At 38.5% G+C, this 16,264-nt stretch overlaps 3 protein-coding genes across 3 annotated transcripts; all 3 read left to right on the forward strand.

Annotated features, from left to right (window-relative positions):
• Positions 1–2,691: 2,691 nt before the first annotated feature.
• Positions 2,692–3,277, forward strand: LOC106089280 (larval cuticle protein 2-like). Its single transcript, XM_013255100.2, has 2 exons — positions 2,692–2,800; positions 2,866–3,277. Exons 1-2 carry the CDS (start codon positions 2,789–2,791, stop codon positions 3,232–3,234), a joined length of 381 nt encoding a protein of 126 aa, XP_013110554.1. The 5' UTR covers positions 2,692–2,788; the 3' UTR covers positions 3,235–3,277.
• Positions 3,278–7,465: 4,188 nt separating this feature from the next.
• Positions 7,466–7,918, forward strand: LOC106089279 (larval cuticle protein 2-like). Its single transcript, XM_013255099.2, has 2 exons — positions 7,466–7,477; positions 7,568–7,918. Exons 1-2 carry the CDS (start codon positions 7,466–7,468, stop codon positions 7,916–7,918), a joined length of 363 nt encoding a protein of 120 aa, XP_013110553.1.
• A 4,256-nt stretch (positions 7,919–12,174) lies between these two features.
• On the forward strand, positions 12,175–12,755 carry LOC106089277 (larval cuticle protein 2). The gene is made up of 2 exons (XM_013255097.2): positions 12,175–12,249; positions 12,333–12,755. Exons 1-2 carry the CDS (start codon positions 12,238–12,240, stop codon positions 12,678–12,680), a joined length of 360 nt encoding a protein of 119 aa, XP_013110551.1. The 5' UTR covers positions 12,175–12,237; the 3' UTR covers positions 12,681–12,755.
• The last annotated feature ends 3,509 nt before the right edge of the window (positions 12,756–16,264 follow it).

The following is a 16,264-nucleotide window of genomic DNA, read 5'->3' on the forward strand; positions in this document are numbered from 1 at the left end:
TCATGTTGTCAGAATGAATGAAGAAGCTCCGGCAAAGAAGTCTATTGAAGGAGACCATAAAGAAGACGCAATAGAGGAAGACCAAAACTACGGCACGGGATAGCTGTGAGCACCACACAAGCTGGAACATTGAGGTCCGATATGTGTGGTGTCTATTGCTGTCACGAGAAGCTTAGCTGCGACCTACCGGGCGCGTCCACAGGATGCGGATAGTGGAATGCTCCATCCGGAGTAGCTGTAACTACAGTCGCGGACAATCAGCGGTATCGAGCGGAGAGTCTTAGTTAGAGGTCGGGTGGCACCAACTCTTGCACAAATACTACTATGCTCGATATGACAAGGCGAGTTATTGGCGCCTTTAAGTAACCAATGGCCACCATGTTCCCGCGGCGACGGTCCTTGGACCCGAACGAACTTGCTCACCTACAGGAGCTTGACGTGGATCGCCACCTCCACATGAAAATGTGGTTAAAACAACAACAACCAAAACCACGATGGAGTGACCAAGTGGAGAGCGGCATCTCGAAACTGGATGTCAGAGATTGGAGAAGAAGCGCAGAAGATCGAGGCGCTTGAACATCTACTCTACGTTCGGCTAGAGGAGTAAATTTTCTGTAATGGCCAATTAAAGTAAAGTAAAGCAATCATGGAACAGTTTCAGGGTCATGATATAAGGTGGTGCGAAATTTTGGGTGATAGTAGTACGTCAGAAGTGCAAAGCCCAAAAAGGGTCTAGAGTTCTTAGACCAAGAACGCTGATGATCGAGGCGCTTGCATTCGAATAGAGCAAAAAAATTCTGTATTGACCAATTAAAGTATGGTAAAGTAATCATGGAACAGTTTCAAGGTCACGGTATTACGTGGTGGAAAATAAATTAGTCGATACTATCGATAGTTAAGAAGAAAAATATCAAGACTATCAAATGGAGCAAATATCAATAGTTTCCCAGCTCTATTGATAACCTCTGCCAACACGACGTCCAAAGTTAGAAGTAGTACTTTCTAAGGAATTCAATGGAGGATTTTAGGTCCTAGTATGAAATTCGCAAACAAAGTTCACATTTAGTGGGAATTTATGGTTAATATGTTAACTGTATGCTGCGTTACTATTGTGGCTGTGGTGCCGTGTAAGGCTCGAATCAGAAATTCTTAATGATTGGGTTCAGCCATGTCCGTCTGTTCGCGTACCCTTTCAATACTGAATGCCTATCTGTGTGTTTTTCTTTGTGATCAAGGTGGAGAGCGTATTCATTGTGCAATCATCAAAAAATTTTCTTACAAATACCATTTTAGGACAAAAACAAAACGCTAGTAAATATACAGTGGAACAAATATATATGCATAACTTTTCGAAAAGGCAGCTACATAATGTGACAATAAAGTTATTAGGATATGATTTTGACCAAACAATTTAATGTTAATGTGGTAAACAATGGTATCAACATTCAATATTTGCCAAGAAAAAAATCTTTTAGTACAAAATGTTTGTTTTGTAGAACGTGCTTTTTGAGTGGGGTATGTAGATTTTTCTGTATTGCTGTATATAGCCTATTATTCCTCTCTTTTATTCCATATAGCCTTTTATTCCTTTCGAGACCAACCCACACAACCAACCCGGGCTTAGTAGAAGGCGTCGGTTGTCGGTGCGGACTTCAGATAATGTTTCCAATAGGTATCGGGCGTCTTGTAGTCGGACACCCGTTTTGAGCTAATTGGACGCTAGCCCGGTTGTCCTCGGGATCGTCATGTTCGGTTGGAGTCGGAAAACTGGTTAGAGGATACGATGACGACGTCTAATGCTTCGGTGGTAGGGAAAGGCAGGTGTGTTCTATACCTATAAAAATATAATTTATATTCGGAATTTCATGTTACACTACTACAAAGTCTACGAGAAAACCGTTCTTTAGTAGCGGAGCATTCCAGAGATGCAACTAGATATGGATGCTACCCAGGCGCGGATGCAACTAGGAGCGGATGCGAGCTGGGCGCTAATGCAACTGGGTGCAGATAAAGGCTAAGTGCGGATGCGAACTTAGCGTGGATGCGAATGCGAATTAAGCGCGGATGCAATTGGGTGCGGAAGCAAACTAAGTGTAGATGGAATTAAGCGCGGATGCAATTGAGTGCCTATTATTCCATTCTATTATTCCATATAGCCTATTATTCCTTTCGAGACCAACCTACACATTTTGTAAAAATTTAAAAAAAAAAACTGTTCAACCATTTTCAAGTACACACGAAAAAAAAACACTGTCTGTCTTTGATATATCTGAGGAAGATTCGGTACACCCTAACACAAGTTAATTAAAAAAATCTTAACATTTTTTGCCTTACTATTATATGTGTTATTGTAGCGATATTGAACAATGTGTCATAAAAAATTTTATTCTATAGAACTTTTTTCTTGATGATGACAAATTAGTCTAAACTTCTAATTAGCCCCAAAGTCTTTGGAAACTAGTCAACTAAAGCTATGGAGGCATTTAAAGCACAACAATGGTTTTTATGGCCACTTCAAAATGCTCATCTTGGGATAATATCAATTCATAATGCCAGATAATAAAACCAGTCACTGCATTACCCCTGCTGATCTGATAAAAAAAGTAAGAGGACTTTCAAACAGCGGAACTTTAAATTAACTATAATTTCTATATTAGCAAGAATACCAAAAAAAAACATAGATGCAGTGACTAGATGGTAAAATTCAGTTGCGTATAAAAACCTCTAAGTAGATCACTGAAAGTCACAGTTTTTCAAATCCATTGGAGCGCTTAACAAAGACATCAAAATGTTCAAATTCGTAAGTTCGCAAACGAAAAAATTTTCAAAAGTTTTTAAAATCGCTTTTCTTCTCTTTGGGATTAGATCGTCTTTGCCTCTTTCTTGGCTTATGCCTTCGCTGCCATAGGCCACTCTTCCGTCGGCGATGAATATCATGCCGAAATTGTCCATTTGAAATCGGATGTACGCAAAGATGGCTATGACTTCGCTTTGGAGACCTCCAATGGCATTCACGAGCAGGCTTCAGGTGATGGCTATGGCAACGTGCATGGTTCTTATGAATATGTCTCACCCGAAGGTGAACACGTCAAGGTTAGCTATGTTGGCGATGAGTATGGTTATCATCCTGAAGGTGATGTCTTGCCTACTCCCCCTCCAGTTCCAGAAGCCATATTGAGAGCAATTGAATACATTCGTACCCATCCTCCAAAGGAAGTAAGCAAGTTCCATTAGAATAATACCATTGGGGATGAAATAAACGATATTGCAAAATGAACTTTTTTTGTTTTTTTTTTCTATGTGATAAAAAACCGAGGTATACAAACGAATAACAGTTGAAGTTTGATTGGCATAACATTTGATAGAATTTAAACCCTATCTTTTGGGTCAAGAGCACCAACCTGCTGCATTAACTAAAATGTAAGTAAGAATTTTTTCCCAACTGTTTTACTAATATCGAAGGTATGGCTACTTTAGCAATTAGGGTTTAGAACCAATATGGAATTGTGAGAGAACTGAACTAGAATTCGTAGCATATTTTTAGGGGTTCCATAATTGATTAAATATCTAATTGAGTGCAAAGTGACGCAATATTGAAAAGAGCGACAATAGTCTAACCAGGCTATAAGATAGCATATGCAGCTGCTATGACAAAATACTGCAAAGAAAGTCAATAGAAGGAGTTAAAGCGGGAAATTTTTATACATTGTTGCTCTATATATATAAGAAATTTTTGGAAATGTGTGAACTAGCGTAGGTTAGGTTGGAAGAGTATGAAGCCAAAATGTTTGACTATGCACCCGCGTAGGCCATCATGTGACCCATTATGATTTCTCATTAACTATTCCTCTTCTCTCAACAGTAAGACCTGCCTGGAAGACGGGTTTCAAATGCTCGGCTGTAGAAGCGTCTCTTGGAGGGTGGGTGGATTTAGCTCGACAAAGAGGGCTTCGTAACTTAAGCACCCAAATTCGGCACGGAGAGTGAGTGGTCTAACATATATGTCACTATTCAATTTTGTTGTACAAAATATTGGTGTTTTTGGCAAATATATCCAATTATAAACCGATCTGAACCATATTACGCTCGGATATCGTGAGGCTCAGAAAAACTCACTGTTTCAAATTTCAGCGAAATCGGGTAATTAATAAAGCTTTTATGGGCTTCAGTCCCCTTATCTGCAGATCGGTCTATATGGCAGCTATATCCAAATATAGTCCGATCAGAACCATATTTAGGTCAGATGTTGGGATGTGTTAACCTACTCACTGTTTCAAATTTTAGCGAAATCGGGTAAAAAGTAAAGCTTTTATTGGCTTCAGACCCCTCATCGGGAGATCGGTCTATATGACAGCTTTATCTAAATATAGTCCGATCTGACTATTTAGGTTAGATGTTGGGAGGCTTCAAATAACCCACTGTTTCAAATTTCAGGGAAATCGGGTAATAAATAATGTTTTTATGGCCTTCAGACCCTTTATCGGGAGGTCGGTCTATATGGCAGCTATATCTAAATAAAGTCCCATCTGAACCATAAGCTCAAAATAATATTTTAAATTCTAGCGAAATCAGGTAAAAAAATAAAGCTTATAAGGCCTTCAGCTATACCTAAACATGTACCGATCTAATCCATATTTAGATCAGACATCGGGAGGCTTAAAATAACCCACTGTTTCAAATTTCAGCGAAATCGGGTAATAAATTAAGCTTTTATGGCATTCTAGCTGTATCTAAATATAGTCCGATCTGAACCATATTTGGTTTAGTTGTCGAAAAGCCTTAAACTACTTACTGTTTCAATTTTCACCGAAATCGGATGAAAAATAAAGTTTTTATGGGCATTAGACCCCTTATCGCTTTATCCAAATATGGTCCAATTTGGCCCGTTCAAGAAATTTAGCATCGTCCATCAAAAAGAGGAATCTGTGTCAAATTTCAGCTCAATATCTCAATTTTTGAAGGCTTTTAAGTGATTACAACAGACGGACGGACAGACACACGGACATCGTTAAGTCGTCTTAGAATTTTACGACGATCCGAAATATATATACTTTGTAGGGTCGGAAATTGATATTTCGAAGTGTTGCAAACGGAATGACTAATAATATACCCCCTATCCTAAGGTGGTGGATATAAAAATAAGGAAATAAAAATAAAATTCTCCGAATTGTACTGGATGCTAGTTGACAATGGATTATCGATTCAAAATAAACTTCTTTTGTATAATCAAATGATCAAACCAATATGGACCTACGGAATGCAGCTTTAAGGTTGCGCTGCCAAGAAAGAAGTAGAAAAGATCCAAAAAACTCAAAATTTAATACTTCGTACCATAGCCAATGCACTTTGGATACATACTAAACACGGACCTACACAAAGACTTAAGAGTGAGGACAATATCGGAAGAAATATCCATCCACGCCCTAAAACATGCGAACAAACTACAGAGTCACGTTAACTCTGACTTAAATCATATTGTTCGAAACTAGCCAGTCACCAGAAGATTTCAAATAACTAGCCATAAATCCGAGGAGAAACTAGGATGTAGTTACTGAACTATTTCCACAATAAAATTCCATAATTCCATTCCATAAATTCGAACTAGGATATATTTTCTAGTTCATTTTATATATTTATACAATACGTTATTTTCAAATTACTAGTTGAGTGTAACTCAGTAGTAATAAAAATTAATAAAAAACAAGTAAAAGCGTGCTAAGTTCGGCCGGGCCGAATCTTATATACCCTCAACCATGGATCGCATTTGCCGAGTTCTTCTCCCGGCATCTCTTCTTAGGCAAAAAAGGATATAAGAAAAGATTTGCTCTGCTATTATTATATTATTACATGTTGGAGACCTGTATAAAATGTCAGCCAATTCGAATAAGAATTGCGCCCTTTGGGGGCTCAAGAAGTAAAATAGAGAGATCGATTTATATGGGAGCTGTATCGGGCTATAGACCGATTCAGATCATAATAAGCACCTATGTTGATGGCCATGAGAGGATCCGTAGTACATAATTTCAGGCAAATCGGATAATAATTGCGACCTCTAGAGGCTCAAGAAGTCAAGATCCCAGATCGGTTTATATGGCAGCTATATCAGGTTATTAACCGATTTGAACCATACTTGGCACAGTTGTTGGATATCATAACAAAACACGTCGTGCAAAATTTCATTCCAATCGGATAAGAATTGCGCACTCCAGAGGCTCAAGAAGTCAAGACCCAGGATCGGTTTATATGGCAGCTATATCAGGTTAAAGACCGATTCGTACCATACTTGGCAAAAAGTTGTTGGATATCATAACAAAACACGTCGTGCAAAATTTCATTCCAATCGGATAAGAATTGCGCCCTCTAGAGGCTCAAGATATCAAGACCCAAGATCGGTTTATATGGCAGCTATATCAGGTTTTAGACCGATTTGAACCAAACTTGGCAAAGTTGTTGGATATCATAACAAAACACGTCGTGCAAAATTTCAGTCAAATCGGATAAGAATTGCGCACTCTAGAGGCTCAAGAAGTCAAGACCCAAGATCGGTTTATATGGCAGCTATATCAAAACATGGACCGATATGGCCCATTTACAATACCAACCGGCCTACACTAATAAGAAGTATTTGTGCAAAATTTCAAGCGGCTAGCTTTACTCATTCGGAAGTTAGCGTGCTTTCGACAGACAGACGGACGGACAGACGGACGGACATGGCTAGATCGACATAAAATTTCGGGACGATCAAGAATATATATACTTTATGGAGAATATATATACTTTTACCCCCATCTTATGGTGAAGGGTATAATAAAAAATCAGTAAATTTCCACAAATATTTTGACATTTCGCCAGTGATTGTATTTGACTTTTAACCGAAATATGTTTACTTTCTCTATTGTCTTAATCGCTTAAATGGAAATGAATTTCTCTTAACCGAACTATCTTTAACTGTAAATAACAGATAAGTGAAACCAAATTGATGCATTTGTAGCGTTGCATATTTTTGACTCTAGTATCCTACAAAATCTGATAGTCTATGTCATTGGATCTAGGTTTAGATAAAGAATTTTAAAGGTTATCTTTTAATCAATAAATCCGTTAAATCGTTAGATTCCAAATTAAATCTATAAATACACTCACTTACCATAAACAAAGATAAGATTAACTGGCCAAGTCACATGAACTGAATCCAAAAAAACTTAGGGAACTGGATTTTGATAACATTGCAATTATTTTAACATAAAGCATATATACATATGCCAACATCATTAGAATCACCATAAAATTACTAATGAAGACAAACAACAAAACAGGAATAAAACTAAGACTACAAGAGAGAAGTCTTGCTACTGTACTATCAAAAAAAAAGAATAGAAACAAAAAGTCACGGAGCACTTTTTTTTTGGTATAAATATGCAACTGGTCCCCAAAGATAAGACAGTTTCCTAAAACAAACTATAACAAAATGTTCAAATTTGTAAGTGAAAGCAGCCAAATTAAATTTCGAAGAGGATTGTTTATATAAAGCTACTGTTTTTGTCTGTGTTTGTTACCATTTTACGAAAAGGTTGCTTTCCTAGCCTGTGTGGCTTATGTGGCTGCTGCTGCTGCTGGCGGTGATGATGTTCACGCTGAAGTCAAGGATTTCAAATCTGATGTCCGTCCCGATGGTTTCGATTATCTCTTGGATACCTCCAATACCATTCATCAACAAGCCTCCGGTGATGATCATGGCAATATTCATGGCAGCTATGAATATGACTCTCCCGAAGGTGAACACATCAAGGTGAGCTATGTGGCCGATGAAAATGGTTATCAACCCGATAGTGCCTTGTTGCCCACTCCCCCACCAGTGCCAGAAGCCATTCTTAAGGCCATTGAATACATTAAGGCTCATCCACCAAAGGAAGAACATTAGGTAGCTCGATGTAAAACCAAAATGTTTGTCAAAGTGCTGTAATGACTTTAATTGAATAAATTGCAAAATGACTTAAATGGAATCCCGAAGACAAAAGTGTATTTATTTAGAAATTTAGAGAATTCTATTGAGCGCCCAAAGGCTAAGGTTATAAAAAGCTTGAATTACTAGTGTGAGGGGAGGTGAATTCGATTCCCACTACAAGGCTGTTACTATATTCGTTTTCATAGGTGAAAACACATGTTTTTCACGATTACTTTAATGAAACACTACAAAAATCTCAATGAAAACATAATACATACTTTTGTGAAATTTCTTTCAAAAGTAATGAGGCAAGATCCTACTGATTGAAATCGGCAATTTTTTTGCTACAAAATCGATTATCTAAAAAAAGTATCCATGAAAAATGTTCGTTAAAAGCGAATATAGTACCACCCTATAGACCTTAGTTTATAGCTGCTGAAACATCACATTGAACGTAAATCGTCTAAGTCTTCTTCCGAACTTGGCTAAACCGTTCAGATCCAATAAGAGATCTAGCAACATATTGCTGATATAAAATTTTCAAAAATCCATCATACCCATTTTCACCACCCTATGTAATCATGTTAAAAAATGATGTAAAAAAAAACAATACTACCCAATAATGAAATTTTTGCGGAAAGAAAGTTCATTAGAATTGAAATGCATACACACATATATGGCTGGCTTTCCAATTAAATTTGCCAATATACAGATCAATTTCATTTTCATTGAAATCCAAACGAATTATCGTACATGGTAAAACTTGTTTTTTTAGATTTGAGGGAACAAAACAAAAAAATTGTTTAAAAAATACATTCATTTGAATAAAGCAATACAAAGAATTACCGCAAAACTGGAATCACGTGTGTTTATCTAGAATTAATTTGGAGTTGATAAAAAAAATTGGCATTTCTTGCTTTGGATTGGATTTACGGTATATTTCCATAATTTGGTTACTGGAGAGGATTAAAAAAAATGTCTATATGGACGTTAAATAAGGAATTGATTATTAAACATGTAAAGGGTTTCTAAGGAGGGACGCTATAAAAGTAGACCGATAGGGAAAGCAAACGAGGCCATATTTTTTCCACATTTTTGACATTTCTCTTTAGTGAAGTGTGAAATTATTAAAATTTACTACCGAAATTCGGCGTCAGTGGCCTCAACGTTAAGAGTTTCAGCGATGAGGCTCAATTCTGGCTGAATGGCTTCGACAATAAACAAAATATGCGCCACTGGTCAGGCAGCAGTCCACACGTACTCCATGAGGGTTTATAGGGCGGCGGCGTCATTGGGTCGTACTTCTTCCGTGATGATCAAGACGGGCACGTTACTGTGAACTGGAATCGCTACTGTTCAATCATGACAGAATATTTTTAATCCCAATTGGATAATATGGACTTGGAGGACATGTGTTTCCAACAGGATGGCTCCACAAACCACACAGCGAACGTCACCACCAATTTATTAGAAACCAAGTATGAAGAACGTGTTATCTCACGGAATGGTCCAGTCGATTGATATATATTGATATATCTAAATCTGAACCGATTTCGACCAAACTTTATGGATATTGTGGAAGTTGTCGAGGAAAGCGTTGTACAAAATTTTGGGAAGATTGGTCAATAAATGCGCTTGCAGTGGGTCTAGGTGTGAAAATCTAAATCTGTCTAAACCTGAACCGATTTCTATGAAATAATATCAAGCGTCATAAAAAAATCCTTCCGGCCAAATTTACACAGAACCGGTAAACAAATGACAATTTTATTGCTGTATTACTGCAAATCGGGCGAACATAAATTTGGAGCTACATATATCCACATCTGAACCGATTTTTATGAAATTCACCAGTAATATCGAGAGTCATAAGAAAATCCTTCCTGCCAAATTTCCAGAGAACCGGTTAACAAATGACAATTTTATTGCTGTATTACTGCAAATCGGACGAACATATATATGGGAGCTATATTCAAATCTGAACCGATTTTTATGAAATTCTCCAGTAACATCGAAAGTCATAAGGAATCCCTTCCTGTCGAATTTCGAGAGAATCGGTGAACAAATTACCATTTTGTTGCTGTATTACTGCAAATGGAACGAGTACCAGTAATATCGAGAATTATAAGAAAAGCCTTCCTGCCAAATTTCGAGAGAATAGGTTAACAAATAACCATTTTATTGCATTATTACTGCAAATCGGACGAACATATATAGGGAAGCTATATCCAAATCTGAACAATCAAAGCTATACTGACCTCCTTCTTACTTGCTCTCAGCAATCGTCTTTTCACAATCCGGATCTCCCTATAGGGTTCTCGCCGTCCTACCTACTGTTTCGTTCTTGGACCACGCCATTAACTCGAACTCCGTCGACCCTAAAGGCTTCGGAATCGAGGTACTAATAGGGTGCGATGCGAACTCTCACCACATTTCGTGGGGTAGTACCAACACTAATAAGCGGGGCGAAGCCCTGGCAGAGTTCTTGAATACTAAAGACGTAATAACATTTAATACTGGTAACACCGCTACCTTTATTAATGGGATTAGGGAGGAGGTATTAGATGTGACTATATGTTCGTAAAATCTAATCAATGAGGTTCAGGATTGGAGTCTCCATGGAACACTCTTTCGCTACATTAGGTTTAGAATAGCACGGCCAGCGCCGTATACGATAAGCATCCGGAATAAGTTGAAAACCAACTGAACAAAATTCGGAAGGCTACTCAGAAGAAGTCATAGGAAAGATAATTTAGAATGTCCAAGCTTAGAAGACGTTGACGAAAATGTCAATAGGATTACGACAGCACAGGTGGGGTCCTCTTCGGGAAAGGAAATCAGTCCAAGAAAAATCCTGTATGACCGGGGAAATTCGCAATATTAGGAAAGAGGTTCGCAGATTTTTTAACAGAGCCCCCAGAAGGTTGGAGAAGTCAAAAGTGGTCAACCTTGACACCCTTTAGTAATGATATGGACGTGCAGACGCACTTTCTTCAAAGTCTACGCTCTCCTCCACAAATGTCTAGAACATTTTACATGAAATGAATCTAGAAATCAATAGCCTGATCGACAACATAAGACTTTAGGGATAGAACACATGAACAGCGTAACTGTAAATCTGGTACTGTGGTCCATTGTAAAGGTAGTCTCTGACTTCGGCAGAAGAGATGATTGGACCTCACTCACCATGTTCGTATAGCTGCGAGTGATCCGTGGTGTTACGCTAGATTGTTCACCCATATCACAATTTATCATAAACCAATGTCATCCGCAGCATCGGGTCCCATACGGAAGCCAATCGAGCGGGAGAGTCGTAAAGACCTATTTCCCTTTCCCCGCCGGTAGTACAGACATGGAAGCACTACTCGAAATTCTTTAACAATGCCCCAGTTGTAAAGTGTAAAAGAGGTTTTATCAATGTGAACTGATCTGTTTAGCACTGTTAATCTAGTACAAATATGACCACGAAAATTCCATTAATCTCCACCTATTCTCAATTCCACTTCCTTCTGTCGTCTGCGAATAATTATAAAGATAGATGCATCTATCTACAGAACTCTTCTGACCCCTTAACTGTTTTTCGAGTTTTTTTTTTCCAAATCCAAAAACCTTTTTAACATTTTTAAAATTAATATGGTGTCACTTAAACATTTCAGTTATGTCGAAAAAATTAAATGGCGGTATTTGTTTGAAAACATATTAAATTTCGAAAAATGTCAGCACCTTTGTTTTCAAGTCAACTGCCAAAAGCAAGCAGGTCGATACTGACAATATGAAAAATGACTTATTTTTGTTTTATAAATAAAAGTACCACAATACTTGAGAACTGGTGAAATTGTTACTGCGACATGCTTATACAAAAATTAAACACTTTCATTAATAACTTGCAAGTTGGTGAATTAAACCGGTCCATGATGGATATCTGGGAGTGATGATATATGTCTTTATAGGATGTTAATGAAACACGCTTTTAATATGTGGCATCATCACCACCATGCACATCCATCTATTTCGGCCTAATGCAATTCTGGATTTCAATTAAAAATGATAATTTTTTTGTTAAGCCAAAGAATATTTGAAAAAAAACCAAAAAAAAAAAAAAATACAAAAACCACCAAACACAGCCTGCCTTTGATAATAATAATAAGTAATTTTACGACATCGAATACAAGAACAAATAATTTACTTTTAAATTATTTTATTTGGCTTGGTATAAATAACACAAAATTTCTCTGAGACTAACACAGTTTCTTTTGTGAGACCTTCAGGAATAGAACCCAAAACAAAAAATTACAAAAATGTTCAAATTCGTAAGTTGAGAAATTGCAGAATCATCAAACTCTGAGAATTTGTATTAATCAAAGTGAAACTCCTTTGGAATATTTTTCTACAGGTCATTCTTTTTGCTTTTGTAAGCTGCGCTCTTGCCGCTGGCGATGATGTCCATGCCGAAATCAAGGAATTAAAATCTGATGTTCGTCATGACGGCTTCAACTATCTCTTGGATACCAGCAACAGCATTCATCAGGAAGCTGCCGGTGATGAGCATGGCAATATTCATGGCTCCTATGAATATGTCTCTCCTGAGGGTGAACATATCAAGGTCAGCTATGTAGCCGATGAAAATGGCTACCAACCCGTCAGCGATCTCTTGCCTACTCCTCCACCAGTCCCAGAAGCCATCCTTAAGGCCATTGAATACATCAAAGCCCATCCATCCAAGGAAGAATCTCACCATTAAGTTTCTGTCATACAACCTTAGTTAGAGGAGTAATACAACAACAAAAACGAAATGAGCATACAATAAATAACAGCAAGAACAGTGAAATATGTTAAAACTTCCATTTTTATTTCTCGAAGTGATAAAAGTAGAAAGAAATCTAAATGTGTAAATTTCAAGCATTTTATAGTTTTCTCAACGAGCCCAATATGAATCATGGACAATTCAAGCAATGCCTTTGTTTAACTACCTCGGTACAACTGTTTCAACTGCCCAGTTTTCAAAAATTTTGATTTTCCCAATCCAGTTGCCTAAGGATTTGTTGGGGGGTTTTTGTGCACTTAACACAATGAGGACTGTACTGGATCCTGGATCCTGGTTTTCTAGACACCTATCTTGAGTATTATAAGTGCAGATACTATAAGTAACTGACCTAAAATGATCGCTAAACGAATTAATGAAACATCTCTTCTCAACTCTACCTCGACCTGAGAAGACTAAACAATTGAGGAACAGGGGCAAACTTCTCACATATCAATTAGTGCTGTCCGATTTAAGTTTAAGCTTAATGATAAGGGATCTCCTTTTATACCGAGGCCGAATGGCATGCCGCAGTGCGACACCTCTATGGGAAGAAGTTTTTACATGGCATAGGTTAGGTTAGGTTAGGATGAAAAGAGGGTGCAGATATTAATCCGCTCCATGCCACTATGAACATACACCTAAGCCAGTAATCGGCTTGTTGTGCGCTCTAAAAACTATAAAGTAACCTCTAAAAAGAAAATTTTAAGTATGGAATTCCCTGCTACGTACAAAATCCTTAATTGTTATCAATACCACTCCCCTAAGTTGGTTCATGTCTGGTATTGTGTCTCCGCCTACGTGCCGGTATCTGTTGGACGCGAAAGCCGGGCAATGATAAAGTGAATACTCCAACGTCATCTCATCATCTTCCCCGCATGCCCCAGACATGCTATCACTTGCCGCACCGATTTTACCTAAGTGAGCTCGTAGTCCTATGTGTCCCGTTATAATACCAATAGCTATACTGACCTCCTTCTTGCTTTCTTTCAGTATTAGCCTCATCTTCTCACGATCTGAATCCCCTCATAGGATTTTCGCCATCATACCGACCGTTTCGCTGCTCCGCAATGTTGCATGCGCATTCGTCGACCACTTCCTTAACACGGACTGCGACGACCCAAAAGGCTTCGGGTTAACCAAGTTTATTGACGGTAGTCCTATGGCCTTCACTGCCAAACCGTCTGCCCTTTTATTTCCCCTTACTCCGTTATGGCCCGGCACCCAAACGATGCGGATTTTCCCATCCACAGAGAAGACGTTAATCCCCATCTAACACTGCAAGACTGTTCGTGACCTTACCGACCTGGTTGTTATTGCCCTTATGTCAATTTTACTGTCGGTAAACAAGTTCACACTCGACGTCCTCGCGTTATCGATCTTCCAGATGGCAATTTATATTACTTCTAGAGTCACAGCAAGCACATTTATTGACCAATCTTCCCAAAACTTCGAACAACACTTTCCTCTACGACTGTCACAGTATCTGAAAAGTTTGCTCGAAATCGGTACAGATTTAGATATAGCTCCCATATATAAGTTCGTCCAATTTGCAGTAATATTGCAATCAAATGGTCTTTTGTTAACCAATTCTCTCGAAATTCGGCAGGAAGGATTTTCTTATGACTCTTGACATTACTGGTGAATTTCATGAAAATCGGTTCAGATTTAGATATAGCTCCCATATATATATGTTCGTCCGATTTGCAGTAATATTGCAATAAAATGGTCTTTTATTAACCGATTCTCTCGGAATTTGGCTGGAAGGATTATCTCTTGAAAGTCATGCAAATCGGTTCAGATTTAGATATAGCTCTCATAAATATATTTCGCCCGATATTAAATTCTAGAGTCACAGCAAGCGCATTTATAGACCAATCTTCCCAAAACTTAGTACAACGCTTTCCTCAACGACTGTCACAGAATCTGAGAAGTTTGCTCGAAATCGGTTCAGATTTAGGTATAGCTCCCATATATATGTTTGTCCGATTTTGAGAAATACTGCAAGAAAGTCCTCATGACCGATTCTCTCGAAATTTTGCAGGAGGGAATTTGTTATGACTCTCAATATAACTGGTGAATTTCAAAGAAATAGGCCCAGATTTAGATATAGCTGTCATAGCTGTAATGTTGTCATTTGTCAACCGTAGTTATTACAGTTTAAACATATTTGCTCGCCGAGGTCTATTAAAATTGGTTCAGAATTGGACATAGCTTCACATTGTACTCTTAGGACAGGTGTAGGGTATTATACAGTCGGCATCGCCCGATTTTTGCCAGTCCTTACTGGTTTCAGGAGTGTACCGAGACGGCTCACAGATGTTGGGCACTATGTAGACGGGCCGTAGGCTCGAAATGGGGCCTGAATCCTAGGATAGTCCACTGGCTCTACAGGAGCGTGATTAGACCAATACTTACGCCTCAGTAGTTTGGTGGACTGCTATGGAGAAAAAGTGCAACTTAAGGACCATGCAATAGAATCAGAGAACATGTTGTCTTGTGACAAGCGTCATAAGAGGACTACGCCTAGTGGGCGTAGTCCTGCACTGGAGACTATTCTAGATATCCGACCAATTGACATACAGATAATGTGTGAGGCAGCCACTGCGGCTATGAGATTTAAAGCGAGAACGGGAGAATGGATTGAGGATGGGAGCAGCTCCTACCATCGCAGTATAATCGAGGCGCCGATAGGAAATCTGGAAGGAAGGAAACAGGTATCCGATCGGATACCTGAGATGAACCTTGAAGTCGAGTGCGAGGCACTGCTGCCATCGGCACAGTGTTGGATTGACGGAATCCTAATATTGCCATCTGGAAGATAATGTTACACGGATGGATCAAAGCTAGAGGACAGAGTAGGCCTGGGGGTTTCTATGGAAGGGATCCAGATTGTGAGAAGACGAGGCTATTACTGAAAGAAATCAAGAAAGAGGTCAGTATAGCTATTGGTATCATAACGGGGCACATAGGACTACGATCCCACTTATGTAAAATCGGTGCAGCAAGTGATAGCATGTGTAGGGTATGCGGGGAAGATGATGTGACGTTGGAGCATTTCTTTTGTCATTGCCCGGCTTTCGTGTCTAACAGATACCGGCACATAAGTGAAGGCACAATACCAGACATGAACCAACATAGGGGAGTGGTATTGAAAACAATTAAGGATTTTGTAAGTAGCACGGAATTTCTAACTTAAAATTTTCTTTTTAGAGGTTACTTTATAGTTTTTAGAGCTCACAACAAGACGATTACTGGCTTAGGTGTATGTCCATAGTATCATGGGGCGGATTAATATCTGCACCCTCTTTTTATTTTTGAAAGTTCAAAAATGTTATATGGATTCAGTCAAAAGTTTAAAATTTAATATCAGCAGAGAGCGTTTGCTGATATCAGCAGACTAATGTTTTGTGTGCATCCTCCCTTCTTAGCGATTAAGACCCCTGGGATCCTCTGCAAGCATTTCAGGCAACCTAGTTGATTCACTAAAAACCTAAAATTTGTCACAGAATTTCGCCCAGGTC

Source organism: Stomoxys calcitrans, chromosome 5 (genome assembly GCF_963082655.1).
Source record: "Stomoxys calcitrans chromosome 5, idStoCalc2.1, whole genome shotgun sequence".
In the NCBI taxonomy this organism is placed as follows: domain Eukaryota; kingdom Metazoa; phylum Arthropoda; class Insecta; order Diptera; family Muscidae; genus Stomoxys; species Stomoxys calcitrans.